The sequence below is a fragment of the Kryptolebias marmoratus genome, linkage group LG4 (assembly GCF_001649575.2).
Source record: "Kryptolebias marmoratus isolate JLee-2015 linkage group LG4, ASM164957v2, whole genome shotgun sequence".
Taxonomy (NCBI): Eukaryota; Metazoa; Chordata; class Actinopteri; order Cyprinodontiformes; family Rivulidae; genus Kryptolebias; species Kryptolebias marmoratus.
Window position 1 is genome coordinate 20420544 of NC_051433.1, and position 23365 is coordinate 20443908.

At 40.3% G+C, this 23365-nt stretch overlaps 4 protein-coding genes across 5 annotated transcripts in view; 2 read left to right on the top strand and 2 right to left on the bottom strand.

Annotated features, from left to right (window-relative positions):
• The first annotated feature begins 1307 nt into the window (after nucleotides 1-1307).
• On the top strand, nucleotides 1308-7668 carry LOC108244070 (interferon-induced GTP-binding protein Mx). Its single transcript, XM_017429945.3, has 12 exons — nucleotides 1308-1948; nucleotides 3248-3385; nucleotides 3494-3648; nucleotides 4545-4683; nucleotides 4767-4965; nucleotides 5051-5129; nucleotides 5213-5335; nucleotides 5420-5561; nucleotides 5637-5795; nucleotides 6846-6922; nucleotides 7042-7284; nucleotides 7382-7668. Exons 1-12 carry the CDS (start codon nucleotides 1762-1764, stop codon nucleotides 7604-7606), a joined length of 1866 nt encoding a protein of 621 aa, XP_017285434.1. The 5' UTR covers nucleotides 1308-1761; the 3' UTR covers nucleotides 7607-7668.
• A 1780-nt stretch (nucleotides 7669-9448) lies between these two features.
• LOC108244080 (poly(A) polymerase type 3-like) lies at nucleotides 9449-16532 on the bottom strand. Its single transcript, XM_025009028.1, is given in 18 exon segments — nucleotides 9449-9526; nucleotides 9693-10040; nucleotides 10679-10863; nucleotides 10961-11067; nucleotides 11152-11271; nucleotides 11353-11406; nucleotides 12647-12731; nucleotides 12962-13082; nucleotides 13198-13269; nucleotides 13456-13607; nucleotides 13996-14085; nucleotides 14193-14304; nucleotides 14377-14427; nucleotides 14502-14611; nucleotides 14756-14837; nucleotides 14936-15002; nucleotides 15090-15248; nucleotides 16522-16532. Coding segments are annotated over 18 exon segments (2004 nt in total).
• A 695-nt stretch (nucleotides 16533-17227) lies between these two features.
• Nucleotides 17228-21242, top strand: dydc2 (DPY30 domain containing 2). Of its 2 annotated transcripts, XM_017429959.3 has the most exons (9): nucleotides 17228-17268; nucleotides 17597-17751; nucleotides 18646-18756; nucleotides 19042-19173; nucleotides 19499-19627; nucleotides 19843-20019; nucleotides 20427-20615; nucleotides 20733-20863; nucleotides 20955-21241. In XM_017429959.3, the coding sequence occupies exons 2-8, from the start codon at nucleotides 17620-17622 to the stop codon at nucleotides 20820-20822; spliced, it is 960 nt and encodes a 319-aa protein (XP_017285448.1). In that variant the 5' UTR covers nucleotides 17228-17268; nucleotides 17597-17619; the 3' UTR covers nucleotides 20823-20863; nucleotides 20955-21241. The 2 variants fall into 2 exon arrangements, with proteins under 2 accessions (XP_017285448.1, XP_037831110.1); XM_037975182.1 differs by lacking the exon at nucleotides 17228-17268 and having other exon boundaries at nucleotides 17504-17751; nucleotides 20955-21242.
• A 1475-nt stretch (nucleotides 21243-22717) lies between these two features.
• The window catches only part of thoc7 (THO complex 7), a 1680-nt gene continuing 1032 nt past the window's right edge, over nucleotides 22718-23365 (bottom strand). Inside the window, exons 5-8 of the mRNA XM_017429957.3 lie at nucleotides 23299-23356; nucleotides 23148-23214; nucleotides 22993-23062; nucleotides 22718-22901 (exon numbers count right to left, since the gene is read on the bottom strand). Of these exons, the coding sequence (XP_017285446.1) occupies nucleotides 22840-22901; nucleotides 22993-23062; nucleotides 23148-23214; nucleotides 23299-23356 (257 nt within the window). The 3' untranslated portion in view covers nucleotides 22718-22839. The remainder of the gene's footprint in view (nucleotides 22902-22992; nucleotides 23063-23147; nucleotides 23215-23298; nucleotides 23357-23365) is intronic.

The window sequence follows — 23365 nt, forward strand, 5'->3', positions numbered from 1 at the left end:
AGCTGTGGAGAGGAAAAATCCAACATTAAAACAGCATTCAATATTCCCCTCAACCAGCTCCATGAAGATTACTTACAGGAATTCCTTTTTCCATCTTAGTTCCATGTAAAAAAAAAAAAAAAAAAGAAGAAGAAAAAGAAAGCGAATCCTTGGATGATCAGAGAGCAGCAACTGAAAAGGCTTCAGTGATCCTCTGCAGAGGTCGAACCTGTCGAAAGGACAACTATCGCAGTAACACAACAAAAAGTGCATTTAAAAAAATAATAATTTTAACAGTAGAAAGAATAAGGAAATCCTTAAAAAGTAAAATAAATTTTAAAGAACTGGACTGGACACAGAGGGAGGAATGAATGCAAAAACTTTTAAGAGAACACAAACACGCCTGGGACATGTAACTTTTTTTTAACACCAACAGAAAATAGAAATAAACTTGGTACCAGGTTTCCACACAGAACTGACACAGAAGCAGAGGTTTCACTGAACACAATTTTAACATAACTTTTAAAGCACGGGGAAAATGTTTATTTCTATGGTGTTTCTGTTGCCTGTAGAGCCCTGCAGGTCTCATATTATACCAATACTGTTATTTACTCAGAATATAACCACATCTCACTGGGACAACTGAAACACTTCACTGCAGGTCTTACTAATCTATACTTGACCGCCAGACTCCAGTGTGAACGGTCTACGTGACGTCACACGCAGCACGCTATGTTTACGGAAGTAGATACGATAAATAGTGTGCAATCTAAAGTTGTTGTGCAATCAGAGCGGGATAAATTACTATCTAACTTACTTTTTCCAGCCAATGTTTATGTATGACCTTCAGAATTGGACTTCTGGAACGGGAGTGATGTAGTAAAAGTAGAAACTCCAGTATCGATCCCATCACTAGTACAAATACGATCCAACATCAGCGCTGGTATCATATGTCAGTGTGAAAACTGCACTGCAGATTCTAAATCAACCAGGAGATGGCAACGTTTTTTTTTTTTTTTAAAAAAAAAAAAAGACAAATCAAATGGACTTTCATTCTCTAGTGAAAGACGTGCGGAGTTTTGAGCTTCAAACTGCATGACTCATGTATCGATAATATCAATATTCGGATCGATCCGCATACCTCGACTTCAGTGACGTAAAAATCTGATGAAATGAAATATGACCGTTCAGACTGAAAAAAACCCCACTAAATCTGTATCCGATTTAGTACCACATACGAAGGTGGCCTGGGTCGGATCTGAAAGAATTGAGTTCGTCGCGTCCAGACTGTCATAAAACAACCAGATCTGAGTCTCATACGGGCTAAAATAAATCATTTGTGGGCCACTTTTGCCCTGCAGTGTAAAAACAGCCTTAGTAAGATTATTTTACTCTGTTTAAATTAGAGAAACTTCTTCTTATGTTTATTAAAGCACACAAAAAAAGAAGAAGAAAAAAGTAAATTGTAGGAAGTTTAGATTTCCCCCAGGCCCACCCATAATAATACTCTGTGTGGTTTGATATTAAGTGTAGACTGAGCATTTATGGCGGAAACTGCAGTGAAAACTAAACAGCCTAAGTTTCTATTTCCACTGAAATCGATGTAAGGAGCACCCTCCCTCATCCTCACTGCGAGTCCAGGAAAATGAAACCTAACTGTGAGAAGTCAGCACTCCTTCCTGATTCACAGACTCTTTACGCGCACATCACTCCAGGCAGCATCACCGCCACGGTTCACCTTTGAGGCTTTCATTCAGTTTGTTCAGGAGCCAAGCTGCAGCCATGAACACGCTGAACCAACAGTATGAGGAGAAGGTCCGTCCCTGCATTGACCTGATCGACTCTCTGCGCTCTCTGGGTGTAGAGAAGGACCTGGCGCTGCCTGCCATAGCCGTGATCGGAGACCAGAGCTCGGGGAAGAGCTCGGTGCTGGAGGCGCTGTCAGGGGTGGCTCTGCCAAGAGGGAGTGGTGAGTTCATTAAAACTACTATCAGCTTACAGTAACATTTTTATAGCTGATGTAATAATGGATTCACAAATAATAATAAAACATGTCAGACATTTATCATTTTAACTAAAAAAAACAATGTGAATGATGAGCTGAAATCAGAAAAAACAGCATCTAAAAGCTAAAATTAGCAAATTAGATTTAAAAAAAAAAAAGCAAAACAGTAACTTAAAGGAAAAATGAGACAAACCAGAGCTAAATGTTCAAATTTGGAAGCTGGTGGCTAAAAGCTAAAAGGAGCTGATGATTAGCTAAATACTAAAAGTAGCAAAACAGTAGCTAAAAGTTCAAATTAGTAGAGTGGCAGCTTAATGTATGGAGAGAAAATCGTTTCAAAAGACTTGTGCGTGTGTAATACTAGATTTGTAATCCGTATAAGCTTCTTGATACACACAGACAAAACTGCAAAACTTGTTTTAGCAGATAAGGAGAGGTTCTCATTATGCCTTTTCAAGCCAAGTCTGTTGCCTTTTGATCAAGTGGATTGTTAGGATTGTGCATGGCAAACCCAATTTGCAAACTCATCTTGAATTTTAAATGAAAACTAATTTATTTACAAAATTTAACTAAAGGCAGACGTGGCAGCAAAACACAAGATTACAAAAATTTACATGAAACGAGAGGAGCAAAAACATAAGGAGCAAAAAAAACTAACAAACAAACAAAAAAAAACCATGGAGCTAGACTATGGTGAGAAAAAAAAAACAAGGGCAATAACACCTGAGCGGATGGAAAGGAATGAACCAGCGAAGGATGAATGAACAGGAACCAGTTTTAAAGAAACAGAGGGTGAATGGGAAATGAGTTACAGCTGGGATATGACGAGAAACAGGTGAGGTGGGCGTGGCAAGCAGACTGGAGAATTACAGAGCTGAGGGCAGGTAAATAGTGACACTAGAAACACAGAAACTGCATAAGAACTTAGCTAAACATGGGAGAGATAAGAAATAAAACTGAATTACAAAAACATAACACGATGAACTAAAATACAAAATAAACTCAAAAATACTCAAACCTATGACAGATATGTAATTCAACAATAAATGACAAACAACCTTTGTGACTCCGGATGTCACACTTTCTTTCTTCAAACTTAGTTACAGTCAGCCTTTGTACATCTTTTTGTCACATATATGGAGTTCTTAAAAAGTACATAGGGGACAGCTAAACCTGATATAGGCACCTGTTGATAAAATGGTCATCAAGCAATGTCACTCAACCAGTTTTCTCCCTCTTGTTACTGGCTCATTGCCAATCCAGGCATTGTTACAAGATGTCCTCTTGAACTGAAAATGAAGAGAAGGAAAGAAGGACAGGATTGGTATGGAAAGATAAGTTACCAAAAATATGAGGAAGAGCTAAATGACCCTGCAACTGTGGAGAAAAAAATACGAGAAGGTATAAAACTACATCATTTTTAAATTCCTAAATGTTTTAATTTAGAGGACTGCAAGAGTAAAGCTGCAGCCTTTACTGAGCAGAACTTCTATCGTTCCATCCCTTCAGCTCAGGATGAAATGGCTGGAGTTGGAGTGGGAATCAGCGACGACCTCATCAGTCTGGAAATCGCTTCCCCTGATGTTCCTGATCTGACTCTCATCGACCTGCCCGGCATCGCCAGGGTGGCTGTAAAGGGACAACCAGAGAACATCGGTGATCAGGTCAGATAGTTCAGTGTTCCCTCAAGGGTCAGTGTCTTTAATAAAAAAATTGCTCCAGAGAAGAAGGTTTGCAATATTGAAGGTAAATAAACCAAAGTAACCAAGTCCAAAATCTATAAAAACCTTGGTCAAGGGTTTTTCTGCCTACACAGAAAGTGTCAAAACCAACTACAGTCGTGCCATTTCATTTTGATCATCAGAGAAAAACAATACAGCAGATGTCAAAATGCTATCCTTGTGAGACTAATGTAGTAAGTATTGGACCAGTGACCTACATAGGGTGTACCCCAGCTCATAAGGCCCCCACATACTCGAGGCGGACTCATCGCAGACTCGAAACGGATTTCCGCCAGACATGTCCGTGTAAAGATCAATTTTTATGACTGCATACTTGTACTCGATGTCACACAATAAACTGCCTGGCGAGAAACGGTGTTCACATCGAACTGTTTTGTGTGCGACACCAACCGCTCTCAGTTGAGAATCGGTGCCAGCCCGCAGCGTGACTGCCGCTCTCTGTGCAGCACTGACAGGCGTGCGGTGGCTGCCCTGGTGGTGAAGAAACAGGGCTAAAGGCACTTTCTTTTCCTTTGTTTTATTAAAGCTAAGAGGCAAGCGATCTCTTCATCCTATGGTATGGTGACTGAAATTTGTCACAAAAGAATTTTAAGCAATCTGTATGCTCGAGTATGAAGGGTTAACCGTCCGTGGACAGGACTCGCGGAGTCCACGCAGCTCACCGAGCAAGCCCGAGTATATGGGGACCTTTACCCATTGACTGCTGGAGATAAGCAACATATAACAGGCATAGGAAATGGCTGAATAGAAATACTGAAATTTTATCCCAAACAAGCCAGTTGGCACATCACTTAAACAATATGAATGGACAATTTCAGATAAAGAGACTGATCCAGAAGTTCATCACAAAACAAGAAACTATCAGCTTGGTCGTGGTTCCCAGCAATGTGGACATAGCGACTACAGAGGCTCTGAAAATGGCTCAACAGGTGGATCCTGAAGGAGAGAGGACTCTGGGTAAAGAGAAGAGATTTCATACAAATACTGCATAGACTTTGGGTAACTGAACTGATAAGTAATCCTCTCTGTGTCTCTCTCAGGTATCCTGACCAAACCTGATCTGGTGGACAAAGGCACAGAAGAGACGGTGGTGGAAATAGTCCACAATGAAATCATCCAGCTGAAGAAGGGCTACATGATCGTCAAGTGCAGGGGTCAGAAGGAAATCACTGAGCGGGTGTCTCTCACTGAAGCAATAGAAAGAGAGGAAGCCTTCTTCAAAGATCATCCATATTTCCAGTAGGTTCACTCTTCTTATGTCACTGGTTAAACATTGTACATGATAAAGTGTTTCATGATCTGACCTTTATGATTCTTGCTGCAGCACTCTTTACAGTGGAGGCCACGCTACTGTTCCTAAACTAGCTGAGAAACTTACACTTGAGCTGGTTCATCACATTGAGGTGAATTATTATTTGAGCTTAGCCTAAATTCAAAATTGAGTAGTTTGTACTCAAATGGTTGAGTCCTGATTTGTGATTTACAGATATCTCTTCCAAGACTGGAGGTGCAGATAGAAGAAAAACTCAAACAGATTCAGGCAGAGCTGGACCGATATGGCAATGGACCCCCAACTGATGCAGCAGAGAGATTCGTTTTCCTGATTGATGTGAGCTTCCGAACTCTACCTAACATCTACATAGTGACACATACTGTATCTATGAAAAAACAACTTTTAACACATGTGCTGCAGAAAGTGACAGCGTTCACTCAGGACGCCATCAGTCTGACCACAGGAGAGGAGCTCAAGTGTGGAGAGAGACTCAATGTCTTCTCAGTGCTCAGACGTGAGTTTGGGAAATGGAAGGCCCACCTGGAGCAATCAGGAGAAAACTGTGAGTAGATTTTTGTAACAGTAGAGTATAGCTGCTCATCAACCCAACTGTGACGCCTGCTTTTGTTTGATGCAGTTAACAGGAAAATCGAAAGGGAAGTGGAAGAATATGAAGAAATGTACCGTGGAAGAGAACTACCAGGCTTCATCAACTACAAGACCTTTGAGGTGATGGTGAAAGAGCAGATCAAACAGCTGGAAGAACCTGCTGTCAGGAAACTTAAAGACATTGGAGGTAAAAAGAAAAATAGGCATTTCTTAAGGCATGGTTACATATTTTGTGTTTAGCAGGCTTTTAATTAGGCTGGATTTAGGCAAAAAATAGTGGCGATTCCATCACTTTTGCCAGAGGTTGTATACTCCTCCTGAGAAAAAAAGATTTTCACATCCTGACAAGGTGGTAGGAAAGAGTTGAAACTGCACATCCTGAAATGGCATGTCCTGTACTGAAAGTATTACAATACCAAACTGATAATAAATTGGCAGTATGGGCACATTGTTGGTCCCTTCTCAGTAGGGTGTGGCACCACACAGCCATGGACATAAGTACTGATTCAGTACAGAACTGTTATATAGCTCTTTTACTGTCTCCTGTGGCAAGTCAGTCCACAGCTGTTGTAACTGGCCCTCAATGCCCAACATATTGGCACTGGCTTGGAGTTAACAACTGATCCTACAGGTGTTTAATTCGTGAAAGATTGTAGGCGTTGGCCGGCCACAAGAGGGCCCTGCCATGGTTGGACAGGCATTATCTTGTTGAAAGAATGCACCAGGAGTGTTGTCTCAGGAGGAGTAAGAAATGCAGACGTCGGATGTCACTGACTCTTTATAACACTCTGATGGTTGAATGTCAGGCGCAGATGGGGTTTTGTAACACCAAGTGCACAATGCCACAATCCACCATTGGTGTGATCTATGTTGGACAGCCAGAAACTTTTTGATTTATGTGGCTCCCCCTCATGCACCCATCAGTTCCAGCAATCAACCACTGTGACATCTGTTTGCACCATTTCCCACGTGCATGCATGATCCAAACACCTTTTTTTAAAAAAAAACTTTTTTAGAACTGTTGAACCTTTCAGCAACTGCCTAATAACACTAATGTGACTAAAACCTAATAACACTTGTGATGCCAACACTTGGCTTTCTGGTGCCACCAGAGGACAGCTGTCTGTTCCAGGTCCTTACAAATCAAATCACAGAATTTCAATTTCCAACACAACCACCCGTAAATGGCCCATGAAAATAACAACACAGTTGTTTCCTGTGTTTATGATTCTTTTAGATGCCGTGAAGAAGATGTTCATACAGCTGGCCCACATTAGCTTCATAGGATTTCCTAACCTTTTGAAAACAGCCAAGGTAGTGTTTTCATTTAGTTCAAGATCCATTGGTAATCTTAGCCACTAAAACCATTTTCAACATCAAAATATAATTTCTATATTCTGCGGCAAAGATAATCTGACAAGTTTCTTTTTTAGGGAAAGATCGAAGCCATTAAGCAACAAAAGGAAACCACTGCTGAGACCACACTGAGGACTCAGTTCAAGATGGAGCTGCTCGTTTACTCCCAGGACAAGACCTACAGTAACAGTCTGACTGAGAATAAAAAGGAGGATATGGAGGATGATAGAGTCTCCTATACAGAAAGAAGCATTGTGTTCTGCCATGACAATCATGCAACGCTTCAGGAGCTGATGGTGCATCTGAAATCATATTATAAGGTAGGTTTTAGGTTTTCATGTAAAGGGAAGCTTTCTGAGCTCTCCGGGAATTATTTTCAGTAACTGCACAGACCTGTCTGTCCACTTTCTCCTGCAGATTGCTGGCATGCGTCTGGCTGACCAGATCCCCCTGGTGATTCGTTTTGAGATGCTGCAAGAGTCAGCCTTCCAGCTGCAGAGGGAGATGCTCCAGATGCTTCAGGATAAGGAGAACGTGGAGTCCCTGCTGAAGGAGGACTATGACATTGGCAGCAAAAGGGCTGCTTTGCAGAGTCGCCTCAAGCGCCTCCTGCAGGCCCGTGCATACTTAGTGGAGTTCTAGAAATGAAGGCCTTTCTATAAGAGCCTCTTGCACATCCTTTTGTTAAAACAGTTCAAGCCAAATCAATACAATACAGTTTTTGCTGTCTAAATATGTAGCAGTTTCTTGGTTTGCAAATCATTTAACCAGCAGAACACAAGGTGTTCAGGTGGCAGGATCCACCTCTTCCTTTCTGGATGTCATCAAAAGGGTGCCCCAGGGTTGAGTCATGGGACCAATTCTATTTTCAGTGTACATCAATGATCTGTGTAACAATTTGTCAAATGCTACCTATTATTTTTATGCAGATTATTTATTTTTGCTGCTCATCCTCATGTTTTCAGGCTTTTAAGTTTTTTTACAGGCTGCTTTTATTATTCGGTTCCGTCTGCAAAACCTTAAGCTGGTATCAAATGCAGAAATAAACAAGCTCACAGAGAAAAACACTTCTCTTCCACCACACTGACCACAACAGTCAGAATAATGTTGCTGTAAACATCTGTTAGGCCTCCTCTGATTTCATTCAGGAAGAAGACAACTCTTTCAGATCAACACCCTGTCATCTCCCCATGTGGTATCTTTCTCTTTACCAGCTCCCATCGGTACAAGTTTGTGTCTTAGACGCAAATATAAACCACCTATACTGGAACTGAACCATCTAATGACTCATCAGTATCTTCACTTCCTGGTATGGTCAAAAAATTCAAAAAATACTTGCCTTGTTGTTCTTGTTCATCAAATGTTTTCGGATACACAACGGTTAATTAGTAATTTTACTTTGGTAGTATTATTAGTTTTCTAAGAAGAATATATTTTTGTCAACCTGAGTGAGAATAGCTAATATGCAAACAGTGTGACAAGGCTTTGTTAGTAATCACCTGAGATTAAATTCCAACAAGAACAGCTGGTTTAGTTGAATATAGGACTGCCGTCAGGTTAATTGAGGGTCAGATCTTGCCACTCTCGCTTTTATCACCAATGTTTTTGGATGTTTTCAGTGTACTGAAAGACTCAATTGTTTTCTCATCTTTACACAGAAAGTTTTAGGACAGAAGCCAAAGAAAAAGGCTCCTTGTTCTAAATAAACTATGAGTCCCACTGTGCTGCAGGAGGATCAGTCCTCCCATCAGCCTTAGCAAAGAGCCGACAGTTAATGTGCAGTTTGTGGTCATCAGGAGGCCCAGTTTGGAGGAAACCTTCTGAAACCTTGATGCATCATAAGCTCAAGGAGCAAGCATTAATCTGAGGACCAACCACCTCCACAGCATATGGAGGCCCTGCAGGACAACAGGGGTCATGCCCTGAGCCTCTCTCCCCCCATACAGAGTGGCCACAGCTGTGGGGATAAAACAAGTATATCATCTTTTGAAGCACAAACTGCTCCTTTTGCAAACATATGTTTGCAATTATTGATGATTATTTAGAATTAGCAGTAGATGAAAAAGTATTGATTTACAATTAAGTTTTGAATTACTGATCAGCACCTAAATTTTTATGCTACATTTGAAAGATTCAAAATTATTATTTCATTTTATTTTTCTTCCTGAAGATCCAGTACACATTTGTAAAGAGATCCCTGGACATAAAGACGCTCCCAAAACTAGTCTGCACCAGTGTTGAGTCTCACAGAGTGACTGATCTTTGAGTATTTTATTGCCCTGTACTGGTTTACTCTCATACAGAAGACTTGACAAGATTTGCACACTTAGACAAACCTAGATATGGATTTATATTTATAATCTGATCAAATCAGATTGATTTATATAGCATGTTAAAACAACGACCATTGGCCAACGTGTTGCACGTTAAACAGTGAGAAGATAATGACATATAATCTATGCTGTAATGCCTAATGAGCTTAATTTAAATGCTGTGTTTGGCAGGAGCGGCAGGCTTGGTGAGGATGAAAGACGGATCAAGGTGTTCCACTGTGGGTGGATCCTGTCAGATGGAATTTAAACACAGAAGCAAGTCATGACAAGTTAATACCTTTGAAAGTACTTGGGCTACAATCAGAGGTTTTATTGTTCAATGAATGTGCTTTTCGCTCAAACACAAAAAAAAAATCTAACGAAAACAAAACCCATCCTGGCAAAGTTTAACATACCAGATCATCATTAGGTCTAAATCTGTTTGGCGACGTCTCTGAATGTGGAGAACAAGGTCTTTTCAGACACTTGAGGGACTCAAGCTCAGGAGGGCCAGGTCTCTCCGTGCCTGCAGAGCTGACATCGAGAGGCAGACTCAGGCTGAGGGAAACACCAGCAGAGGGCCCATCGGAGCAGATGCTTGTGTTTTCTTTGACTGGTGTCTGAGCAGCTTTGAGCCTTTTAGTGGAGGCCACAGCAGGAGGAGAACCAGGTCTCTTCACAGTCTGTGGAGTCACTGAGAGGAGATGTGTCCCGTTTGGGGTGGATGCTTCATCAGGTAAGGAGTTTGTCACAAACACTGGTTCCTGCAGAAAAGAGGAGGAAATTGTCTCATAGGTCACTCTGATGTGATGCTCCGAGAACAAAAATAACCTGCAACAAACTCAGCAAAACAATAAGTTTGAGGAGTTATTTTGGATTAGTTCTTCCGCTAGAACTTTTCCATTTAACCCAAAGGACAATCAGCTGATCAATACAACAGGTTTTTTCTGATTTGTGGGTTAAAACTGTTCACATGTTCTGCCTTAGCTCTGATAAATGATGTCATGTCAACACTTGGCATGCACAAAGAAAGAAAGCAGGACAAATATCATGCTGTATTAAAAACAAACATACGATCATATTTGCTTCACTAGGAGATTAAAAATTAATTTTTTCTCCATTTTCTAGACATGCCATGTCTGTATTGTCACATTCTTTCCAGCTGAATTTGTTATAACTATGATGCTGGATGGCTTCGAGTAAAGATTCCAGCAAGTCCACCATAAAACACATTCCACATAGCCTAATATTACACTTTATTTGAAGTCATCTGCTGCTTCAGTTTTATGCTACGAATATAAAAACTGGCTCCAGATATTCCTTCAACAGAGTCATTTATGTACAACTCAGTATCCAAGACATTATCAATATGACAGCAAACAACACAAAGGGCTGGGGAAACCTTGTCAGGTCGGAATTTCGTGGCTCCTGTCTCAGTCTGAGTGGAGCTTTTTCTCTTTGTGCCTTTTTTTCTGTCACGCGCTGCTTGATCAGGCAGGAGGCGAGCGAGCTCCTCTCTGTTCATGTAGGTGACCGACATGGTCATTCCCTTTTCATAAGTCTTGTCCTTTTCTACCAAGCTGTGGACTGCAAAATAAATAAATAAATAAAACAAAGGAAGAAATGGGATTTCTGAATGTAGACATTTTACTGAAGTTGAGATAAGAACAGAAACAAAACCTACATAAATAGGTGAAATAATCGAGGGAGTCCTGGAGAACTTGTCTGTGGAACTGGGTTACGTTGACGTCGAAGATGAGACCAATCAGCCACAGCGTGCCTCGTCCTCCTCTGGATCGGCAGGAAAACACGTCGGTCAGATACAGAAAGACGACGGCAGAGTTCGCATTTGGCCTAAGCAGCTCATCTACTCACTTTTCTTTTTTGTTCTGGGGTTTGGAAAAGGTCGTCGTGTTGACGTGAGCCAGAGAGACGTATCTATTTAACTCCAGGCGTCCCACCAGGAGCCTGACCTTTGACCCCACGAGACCAGCCCTGCCAATAGAAGTGTTGTTAGATCAGGAAACAATAAATCCGGTGGTTTCAGGTAAACTCTCTGATGTGAAAATGACTCACCATCCAATCTGCTTCTTGTCATCGGCACTTGATGCTTCCAGCACAACAAAATGCCTTCAAAGATGAGACACAACAAAAAAAAAGGAAACACAAACTGGGGTTTTGTTCAGGAGCTACAATCTAACACAACTAATGTTTTCTTTCACAGTTGGTCAAGGATGACAAACCTTCAAGCTAAACATTCCACCGATGGTCAGCATTTCTGCATGACCTGAACAACAAAATGCTGTTTTATTGGGTCACGCATAAAGAGCACTTATTATTTGTCGACTAAAACCATTAAAAAAAACAGAGATTAGATCACAGCAGCTTTATTCAAACACAACAATGTAACCAGAGCTGCAGATGTGACTGAAATTTCAGACAAATGGTGAAACAGACGTCGAACCTCCAACAGAAAACAATGAATAAAAGGACTGATAAACAGCTGTGAGTGTTCGTATTTTGAGTTACAAACAAAAGGCAGCAAAACCTGCTCATATTCAGTTCAGAAACTATAAAAATGAGGCAGCTCATTCGGAGCTTAAATAACTTCAGACTTAAACCTTAAGAATCAAAAGACAGTTTGCTTCCTCAGAACAGATTTCACTGAAAGTTTTGATTCATGAGAGCAAATAGAGAACGATAACCCATTCCCATTCCTTAAACAAAGAAAGGTTCAGATGTCAGTTCTTCACACTTTCAAACAAAAGTAAAAAACATTTCTTAAAATGCTTTATCAGGACTAGTTTTCAACACAGTAAACAATATCTAAACAACAATGAAAAAAAGTTTGAACTGATTTATATTCTGACAGTCAATGACTGGATTCAACTTTATTTGCTTCACACTTTTTAAACACCAATAAAACCCAAACTGTGTATTAAAGCAAAAAGACAACAAATAACTAGTCATGGTAAAAAAAAAAGAAAACATCTACAAAAGTAAATTTATAAAAAATACATAAATTCATTATCTTAGATATAAAACAAAAGCTATCTTTTGCAGCAGGACTAGATTAAACAACATTATCAAAATAGTCAGAGTTTGCTCACAACTAAATTAAAGATTAAAAACTATGCAGGTTATTACTGTATTTGAAATAAATTCCTATTAAAAAAACACATAAATAAAAGGTATTCCTTATAAGTGAACAATTAGAAAAACATTAATATAAGGGTAGAGAAAAAAATCTCTAATGTTTATCAATGCAAGTTTATATATGCTGTAGATAGAATTTAAAGAAACTGAGTAGTTTCAGGAGTATTTCATGATGGTTACTGTAGAGTTCACCTTCAGGAAGCTTAACACGTACTGGTACTTATCACAAAAGTCTGGTTTCTCCAGCAGTTTAGACCAGTTCGCTTGTTTCTGTTGGATTTCCTCAGAGATGGCGTGGCCTGTCAAAGAAAAACCCCAAACAGCTTGTTCAGTAAAACCTCATCTTATTACTTCGTTTAACAAAACCAGAACTTTTCCGGGTTCGACACAGTTAAAGTTCAACTAATTAAAGTCTAAGTGAACTGAACAGCTGCGGTTTGTGTTCGGTCGGCTCTGTTATTCTGCAGGAATGGTTTATCACAGGCTGTAACATGAGGAGGTAAAGGCTGTCAGTGAGGAGACCACGCACCCCGCCTGATCTCCTGCTGCAGGATGGTAAAGGTGGATGCAGACACGGTGACTGAGGTGTTCTGCTGTGGGAACACTGGAGTGATGATGGGCATAAGGTGGCAGCGGTCCTGATGATTCGCCTTGAAATGCAGAACGCAGCGCCGTCAGCTCAGCTTAGTATTTCTGAATGACTTTCATAATGAACTCAGCAGTGTGACTCAGAGCTTAAAGGCTAAAATCCCACCGAAGCCTTACCAAAGGTCCCAGAAGGGAAACCTGGTGTTGTTCTTTTCCACGATCCTCAAACGAATCGGGATCGGCCACTTCCTGCAACAAAACTCCACGGCTCACACGTCAAGTCATCTTCCAAGGTGCAGGTAGCGCTTTCAGAAGTGACAGCAGCTTTTTTTTTAAACAAAAACACAGAATCCAAAACGTAAAGGCATTGTTTTCTGTAGCTACTAACTAACCCAAGTGAATGTTTCCTTTACTGTAGGAGGGAAGCAGGAATGCTGGGAAAACTCACCACATGGAGTAGACCTTAAAGAATTTAAAGACCATCGTTGATGTTGTAGCATTTGGATACACCTGGCAAATTCTGGCAACAAGAACGGCCCACGATATGCCACCCAGGAAGCCCAACATGCTGGAGTAGATGTTGCGCTCTGAAGAGAAATAAACGCTCACAGTGTTTTCTAACAATCTGCTGCTCTACCTACGCCTACAGACTACAGTATTTCTTTTAAATGATTACAGCTATTTACACCTTTCTGAGTTAACAGGGAACTAAACTACGTCGTAAGCCTACAGACTCATTCATTATTCAACCCACGATGTACTGACTGATTGAAAAATCAACTCTGGTAAAGTTAGCAAAGTGTGTTTACAATTAAAACAAAAATCCTAAACTTCACAAGACATGAAGCAATTTTGGGTGATGTCGTAAATGTACTTTGAAAGACAGCAAAATCCTCGTAAACGCGCAGCTACACTGCAGGTGTTTGGTCTGTTCTGTGGCTTTAAAGCCTATCCAGTTGAGTGCGTTAAACTCACGCTTGGCCCACAGTTTGATGGCTCCCAGAGTGAGTCTGAACGTTGGGGTGTTTGGAACATGCTGCAGGATTTCCTCAGCGGCTCGGTATCCTACCGGAAAAAACACAGAAGCAAAGCCCAACGATGAGCGTTGAAGAGGCGGTCAAAGCAGAATCCGGTGACAAGGAGACGTGTCGAGTTGTGATCGGATGCTTCACCGTCGAGACTCCTAACACAGCTCAGAGCCATGTCCTTCGCCACGTCGTCATGGAGAAGGTTGATGTTTTCAGGAACGCTCCTTCTCCCCACCAGGCCGAAGACTAAGTCAAACTAGAATTGAACACAGCATTAAATAAAGCTTAAATATAGTTTTGAAGTCAATGTTTGCTTTAGATCAGTTACCTCTATCCCATCATAGGTCAGTTTGATGACAGGAACAAACGCCTCAACGACCTGCAGAAGACCCAGTTGTCGGTTTCTCGCACCAGAAGTTTCCCCTTCAGCGCGCACGCACTCATATGACTTACTCGTATGTCTTTGACTTCCTCTTGAGCTTTCAGCTTTTCAAAGAAGGAGGTGAAGAAGTCCGTCCTCTCGAGGAATCCAGGTCCAACGCAAAGAACATCAATGTCAGAACCTGTTGCAACACCGCAGATGCACAAGAGAGTCAAGATAATGGAACAGTTACCTTCAGCAAGTATTTAAAAGTATGCAACCCACTGTAGTATATATATAAAAAAAGATCACCATGAAACTATGGTAATAATTGTCAGAATAACACCTTTTAAGTGAATGCCCAGATGATAGGAGCCCAATGGGAAGATCTTGCCTCCGACATTATCGGTCACTATTTCCGGTACGTTCTAAAAAGAAAAATCAAAATAAAATGCACAAAATGATTCCAGGAGAAAAAAAAGAAAAACAAGCACTAACATCAATAGGCGGTCAAACAACTCCTTACCATTCGCACACACATTTCTGTGAGCCACTCCTTATAGAGCGACTCCAGTCGTTTCAGAGCCTTCTCCCTGAAAACAGAATCACACAAGCACGTCCTCATTTCTAAAGCTGCAACGACTGTCGCCAAAGGTGAGGGAGGGAAACACATGCCGTACCGTCGCTGCAGCTCCAACTGGGTGTCATAGATGTTGAATGCCTTCAGGGTCTCAGTCAGTTTTCTGGTCAGGACCAAGTCTGGCTCTTCGGGGAAATCCTCACTGATGGGACCTGTGAGGCCAAACCATTTAGGTTTGTCTGTTTCTGAAGTTATCAGACTGAGCGTTGGGATGGATGGGGAAAAGAAGGAAACGTGAGAAGGATTGAATAAAGTAAAATCAATGCCTTCAGCGAAGCTATCAATCTCCAAAGCCAGACTTGTCAAAAAACTTTCTGGACCCCAAAACAGTATTATTATTTTTAATGAATAAATGTTTTCCAAATCCTTTTTATACTTATTTCCAATGAGGTGCAAGCCTTCATCACTGAAAAGAGTTTTTAATTTGTTGAAACAGTCAGTATGTTGATTAACAACAACTTAATGGTTTCCAGTGAGTTTGTTCTTAGCTTGTTTCAGATGTTTTACAGTTTTAAATTCATTAAACAGGGCTTCTAGTTTTACTAAATGACTTTACTCTGTAATTCTGAGCCGTAATAGTTTATCAATTTTCTAACTCCTTTTGAGAAGACAAATGGAGTGTAGTTTATGTGATTATTCTGTATTTGTACCTTTATTTCAAAGACCATGCAGTAAAAAGTCCTTATGGGTGGGAATTTGATCAGAAAACCTTTTGATTTTCTGTGCTTCACAGTCCAGATATTACATTAAAGCTAAAAATCACTCCGTCTGTGTGACAAAAAATCTTGAAGTTACAAAAAGCAGAACGTGCTTGGGTTGTTTGTAGATTCAAGAAAGGCATTTGACACAGTAGATCGTGATACATTAATCATAAAACCGGAATGATTTGGTATTAGCTTTAAATTGGGTCAAGAGTTGTTTAAGAAAAAGGCAACAGTTTGTGAAGCTAAATGATTGTTGCTCTTTATGTTTGGACATTGCTTGTGCTGTACCTCAGGGATCAGCATCAGGCCCTAAAAGGTTATTTTATTTAATAATGATATTTTTAATGTGTCCAAGGTGTTAAAAATGGTACTGTTTGCTGATGATACAAGTGGTTGTTTTTTGTTTGTTTTTTTCCCATGGTGATGATGAGCAGAATTTACTTGATGAAATGACGACTTAAATCAGTTAGTTGGCTTGATGGGACTAAATTATCCTTTAATTTGAATAAACTAAAATAATGTTAATTGAAAGTCGCACATAAGATACACAAGTAAAAATTCAAATAAATGAGGTTAGTATAGAAAGAGTTAGTGAAATCAAATTTCTTGGAGTAATAGTGGATGAGAGACTTGGAAAGCACACATTAAACACATTAAATTATCAACAATCAGCACTAATTAAGTGTGGCACTATAGTTATTAAGGGTTTTGAAATGCATAGTTGTGTAATTTTACATTATTAAGTGTTAATAAAAGGTGAAAACTTACCCTGACAGCATCGTTGCAACTCTTAAACACGTGTTTGTTTGTGAAGAGAAGAAAATATTCTTTTGCCCAGAGTAAGACACGGAGAAACTCCTACAATTCACACACTTCTGAGGGTGTCGGTTTGAAAAAATACTATATTCTTGTAATGATACAAAATACCAACGTGAGTTTCTTCATTGTGACGTCAGTTCAAGGGACCAATCAGAGAGCGACAGGGCGGGGACAGAGCTACCTGAACTGGATGAATCACGTGGGGCTTCATGCTAAAAATGATGATAAATACAGCAAATAGTTTGTAATAAAACATTATTGTAACACTATGAAGCACCAAGTAAAATGGCTTAAAGTTCTGTTGATGTCTGATTAATGTTTGAGCTCTAATACACTCAAACTCTGCAGAAAAGATATTTGTAGTTCATTTTAGGCATTAAACCAATAAATGGCTATAATTCAGTTAATTTTACAGATAATTTGCTAAAAATTGGTGATTTTGCCAGTGTGACATCTCGCGATAACGCGCTAGATTACGCATAACGTTTTTGTTTGCTTGTTTTGTTTTTTCAAATTTCTGGTATGTATACCCTCAACAAATGCTATGCCTGTTTTGTCCTAATATTGGACTAAAAAGTGAGAACTTGTAGCAGTTAGAAAGTAGCGCTAAGTAGGAACTGTTTTCAAGAGCCGAGGGGGACTGTTGATGGTGTGGGACCGTTACCGTGGAAACCCGGCTGCTACACACAACGCGCAGTAATTATTCGTTTTCTTGCTAACTTTTCAGGGATTTAATTAGGTTACAATTACAATAAAGTCGTTACCGTTTGTTGTAATTAAAATAACACGTTGTAAAACAGGAAAAACAACATACGACTTAGTAAAACTTGTATTAGTAAAACAAAACAAAAAACGCCAATAGCAATGACTTAATATATTATAGTATGTTTATGTACTGGTATATAAGTCATTGGCCAGTAGAATGAACTGGTGCTGCCGCCATTTTGTCCCGTAAATTTGCTTTACCACTCTTCAGCACAGGTTCCTATGTCATATGTATATATGTTAATATGTTTCTGTGCAGGTGTTCAAGTAGAAAGTGATAATATGGACTCGGAGTATTTAAAGAAACATTTGGGGGACTGTCTGGCGGAGGGGCTCGCTGAAGTGGCCGAACAGAGACCTGAGAAGCCCATCCTGTACTTGGCTCACTGGCTCCACAAATACAACGAGAAACAGGTAAGCTGCAGCTCCAGTTTAAGGACAGCAGGGGGCAGCACAACACAGCACGGTATTCAGTATATATATATACATACGTATAATAATAATAATGATAATAGCAACAAAAGAAACAAGTCAAGTCAAAATAAAGTCAGGGATGTCAAGGTGAAAACAAGTTATTATAGTTCTTTTTTACCTTTCTGATTAGTGGACAGTCAAACTGAGTACATATGCTGCTTAAATTCAGGACAAAACCCGACAAAATTTGCTTTTTTCTATAAAAACTTGCATTCCTGTATATGAAATTTGACCAGGATGATTAAAAAAATCCACAAAGAATTCTGCCTAAAGCTAAACAGAACATGTTTCCGGAGAAACTGAGTGCTAGGTGATGTATTTAGAATCAATACAGTCACAGAAAGGTTGCCAAAAACCTTTGGAGTGAGGACACAGCCAGCCATTATGTCAGATTTTAACTTCTTTCGCCGGGTAAATCCTCTGTGTGAGTTTAAAGGACACTTGTTGTACCTTGTTAGTAAGGAGAAAATGATTTGGCAGGAGGAGAAGCATTTAATTCAGCTTAGTTTAATATTATTTGAGGAGGGAAAGAAGCATGAACTCATCACTCATTGTTAACCCAAGCTGTTTATTGTTTTACTGCCAGTACTTTAGATAACTCTGCTCACACATCTACCGTTGAAACTAGCATGTTAAAACCCTGATCTTCAAATCGGTTCATAGAGCCGGTGGAGGAAAAACAGAGGTTTGAGCTCGTCAGGTTGAAGGATAAAACAACCCAGTGACCTTTCACCTTTAGGTTACTTGGTGCTGACTGATCCAAGCTGGAGTTCGGTGGTTAAGGGTCAAACCTTTTTTACGGTTTACAGTGTTGTATCGTATTTTTATTTACAGAAAAAAAACAACTCTGCTCTCCTGGAGCAGCAGAAGGTGGAAGCCAGAGAGGAGCAGGAGGAGGAGGAGGAAGAGGAGGAGGTCAGCATGGCCCTGGAAGAATCTAAAAATGTATGATGTTTCACTAAATTTCTCTATAATCGTCAGGTTTATTGCACTGTTAGCTCGTCATGTTCTAATTTTAGGTCACTCATATTTAGATTTCCTTTGTTTATGCAACTGTGTTTTACCTCTTAATCATGCATTTTGTAATGTTTGTGTAGATCATAAGTCATCCAGAACGTGACAAGTCCTAAGCAACTGGACTTGTTTTCTGTTAGTTGAGAGAGAAAATTATTTTAATCTTCTCTGCTGGCTAAAAAAACAGTAAAAGCATCAATAACGATCTGCAAACAGGTGACGGAGGAGCTTGTAGAGTGTGATGCACCCACTGAAACAACTGCTGAGAGTGAACTGAATACTACTGATCCAGAAAAGAGTTCAGAAGAACACCAGGCTGAGGTGCAGAAAATCAACAACCAACAGGAGGTGATAAAAACTGCAAATTAACATTTTTGTGCCTATTTCCTCAGATCTTAGTTCTCTTCTGGTTTTTTGGGGGGTGTTGTGTCAGGTGTGCTGACAGCTAACTCAAACTAACTTTAATGAAACTAATTTAATAATTTAAGGAACAGGAGAAAACAGAGAAAAGTGACGCTGACCGAACGGAAGTGATGGAAGGAGGTCAAGATGAAGAAAAGTTAATGAGATGCCTCAGACTCAGAAAGTTTCAACAACACAACATGATTCAAACCATCATAAGACAGATGAGAATATGGCTGCAGATCTCACCTGTGTGCTCTGCCTCCTACAGGTGGCTGATCCGACCCAAACCGCAGAACAAGAGGAACCGGAACAAACTGACCCACTGCAACCAACTGATTTGAAGTCCAATGAGGCAGCAGAACCAGGCCATGAAGCCGACTCTCGGCGGGCAGAGAAGGTGATGAAATGCATTGTGTTTCCTGTGGCTCTCAGCGTGATAATTCAGTTTGAGTTCAGACTGAGGAAGAGGAGCTGCAGGTTCCATTTCATGTAAAGATTATGGACAGATGAGACAGAGGCAAAGTGAGCTGAAGCTTAGAGACGGGGGTCAGGATGAGGGAAGACAGGAAGAAAAGATTATCGCTCATCTACTTTTCTACTCTTCACTACAAGGTTGATGAAGAAGACACACTTGAAGATGCCGTCCAATCAGAGACAGCGTTGGCGCTGCAGAGCGAAGCCCTGAAACCAGAGGAGACCTTTCCAAGTGAACAACAAGAACAACACATGACAGAGGCTACAGAGGAGACACAAAAATCCAGTTCTGCTCTTCTTCAGGACCAGGAAAAGGTGGCTCGCCCCTGAACATTTACCTGTTAGTTTAGGCTGAATTTGACCAGAGAGAGCAGCAGAAACAGGCTCAGAAACTACTGAAGTAAACCTTATGTAAACCTTATATAGTTCAAGATGACCTTTTCATGATTGATTTTATACTTTACAATAAGTACCTTTAATACTTAACCACAACATCTCATGTCAGGAGGCAGATAAATGACGAGGGAGGCCACTGATGGTCCACCTCCAGGTCAGAGTCACAAAACGGGTCAAAACCAGAGACTTGAGAACAAGGAGGATTTCCAGCAGAGACCAAACTCTGGCAAACAGATGACAGAACCCAGTTAAAGGATTTGTACTGCTTTTCATCAGTGGTAAGATTATGTTTTTCTAATCCGCTGCTCTCTGTTTCTGACAATAAGGCTGATGAAGAAGAAGAAGAAGAAGAAGAAGAGGCCTTCAAACCCAAAGACTCCACCGAGCCAGAGGCAGCAGCCTCAGCTCCACACAGCGACGATCTCAGCCCGGAGCAAGAAAAAGAGGAAAACATGACGGAGACCAAACCGGAGACAGAACAACCAAGCGGCCCCACTCCTCAGGACCAGGAGCAGGTGACTCTACTGTTTTTTTCCTGTTTAAAATGGAGATTTTTGAAATGTTGAAAAACCAGAGAGATATGAGTACAAGTTAAATGCCTAATCGGTCTCTTTCTTTTCGCCTCGTCTCAGGAGGCAGAGGGGCAACACACGAGCGAGGTGACTGATGGCTCGGCTCCAGCTGCGAGTGACCCGTCACCGGTGCGAGCTCTGCAGGAGTGAGTCTGCTGAGTGAACAAAAAACAACCACAAAGGGATAACAGGTAGCTGTCTAAGGAACGGCTCGGAGTCCAGGTGCTTCTGTAGTGCAAAAACTCTAATGAAGTTCTGACTGAGCCTTGTGTTACTTTTCAGGGAGAAGATAAAAAGCAGAGTTTGTAATCAAGTTTGATCGTCTACTGATCCATTTTTTAGATAAGTTCGGGCAACATTACAGTCTCAAAATGAACAAAACTGTCCCTGTGGTTTATATAGAAAATAAAAATTGGATCAATCATTTGTTTTCAAAAGCTGAAGGTCGATAATGGTTCTGTGTGTCTGCTACCAAAATATCTCAAGCTAATTTGAATGAAACTTGCAGAAAGTCATTGGAGTCAACCCAGTTCAAGATGGCCGCCAGAGGCAACTGACCTCAAGAAACACCAACACATTTTTACAGATATCAGGTTAAATTTTGATGCGTTCGTAGCTCTGAGCTTAGCTCTTTGCTTTATTTTCAAGGTTTCATTTCTCAACGTAAGAAGATCTCAGTCTGAAACCACCAGGTCTTTCATTTTATTTTACGCATGCCAACATTTCACGTAAAAAGAAAATAAAAAAAGATGTGAGGGTTCGATGAAGATGAGTGTTTGTGAACGCACAGAAAAAATCAGCTGCAGATGTAAACAAATAAACGTCCTAACTGCCTTGCAGACAGAGTTGGGGTTGGGTTAAGGAGTTATTTACCACAGCACAGGCCAGCCAGATCTGTTATTTGGAGGAGCGACGCTGCATTTTCCAGCCTCTTCCATGACCTTTGAACTGGAGCGTGACAGTTTTTCTGCAACTCCCTGGATCATGAGAGCACAGCAGCATTTAATCAGGCCATCTGATCAGGATCTGATCCAAACAGCGGGCTGGGTTTGGGACCAGGTGGAGAAGGAATTTAAATGCTCTTTCAGGCTCAGTTGACAGACTGACAGAAGCAGCGATGGGACTTCTCGGAGACGCCGTGGCCTCAGTCGGTGGTCCGGTCACTCGAGTCTTGAACTCCTTCACAGACTTCTTTTTAACTCCACCACTGGCAGCAACGCTTCAATACTTGGAAGCTGCTGAACTGAACACTTTGCAAGGAGGTAGGTTTTTTTTCCTCATTTTATCACTAAATTAACACTTTAATACAATATTTCTCACTTTTATCAGTGCCTGAACCGCGTCCTTTGTTAGCTAGCTGTGAACTCAGAATGTGTGGTGTTTCTTTTGATATTCATATGTTCATCATTTACCAACAACTGTTATTAGTTTGTATCTTTCCTCGTTTTGTTAGATTTACTCTCTTTTGTGGTTGTTTACATTAAACACACACACATAAGTGTATATATGTGTATTGGATCAAATATTCAATTGTATTCATTATTCCAGAAAGAATAATTTTGTCTAATTTAATTAGTTCAACCCTATTAAGTAGGTCATCCAGCGAAGAATGATTAACTCTTTTGAACAAATCCCAGTAAGACCAATTAAAATCACTCAATGAATTTAACGGTCCTGCTACATTCTTATTGAAATAAATCCTTGAGTTTAACAGTAAATTTTAACATTCACACAACAGAAAATGTAAAATAAAAGTCATCAGGATTGGTATTGGCTATAAAAGTTAAACCTTACCTCCCTTTTGTGGCTATTTTATGAAATACAAATTAAAACGATACTAAATCCGAAGCAAACATATCCGCTCTACCATTTAAAAGTGTAGAAATCGACTAAAATACAGAATATATATTTATACAAAAGTATAATATTTATTAACATCTTCTGCTCTGATCTGTTTGAAATGCGGCAAGTTTGTTATTGAATCTCTGTCAGTTTGACAACTTGGGGTAATTAACATTTATAATAAAAGTTAGGAAACCAAAATATTTGCGTCATAAGGATAGGCAGCCTTAAAGAAGTTGACTTTATTCAAAAACACATTAAAAAAAAAGTATTCTTAAACGAACTTGATCTCATTTTCAAAGCTACATCTGTTTCAGCGAGGGGTTCATTCACTGTTCTCCATGGGACTCTCCTGACTCGGGTCATCGTTGTCCGATTTCTCATCATCTAGAAAAGAGAGCAATGATAAGACAAGCAGATCTGACACTAGTTCACCATGTGCTGTAGAACCTGACTGCTGTTGAGGATAAGTGCTTACTCTCTAGTGTCTGCTGCAGCTCCTGAATGGTCGTGAGAAGAACGTGGAACTGCTTCTTCCTCAGCTCCAACTGAGCAGAACGCAAAAATGGTATCAGCAAAAAAAGAAAAATGTGACAATTCAACGCAGCTGATGCATCAAGTATTCAGTTTTACCTTTGCATCCATATTCTCCTTGATGTGAGAAAGTTGCTGGAGTTCTTTGTCAAGCGCCTCCAACTGCCTGAAGGCAAAAGAAAGATGAGCACATTATTTATCACAGAAACAGTTAAACTTTAGACATTAAGATAGACTGAAGCTGACTTACTTGAGTGTTTCATGTCGGTCAGGGTGCTGCTGGATCACTTTTGCTAAAGCATCATATTCTAGAAAGC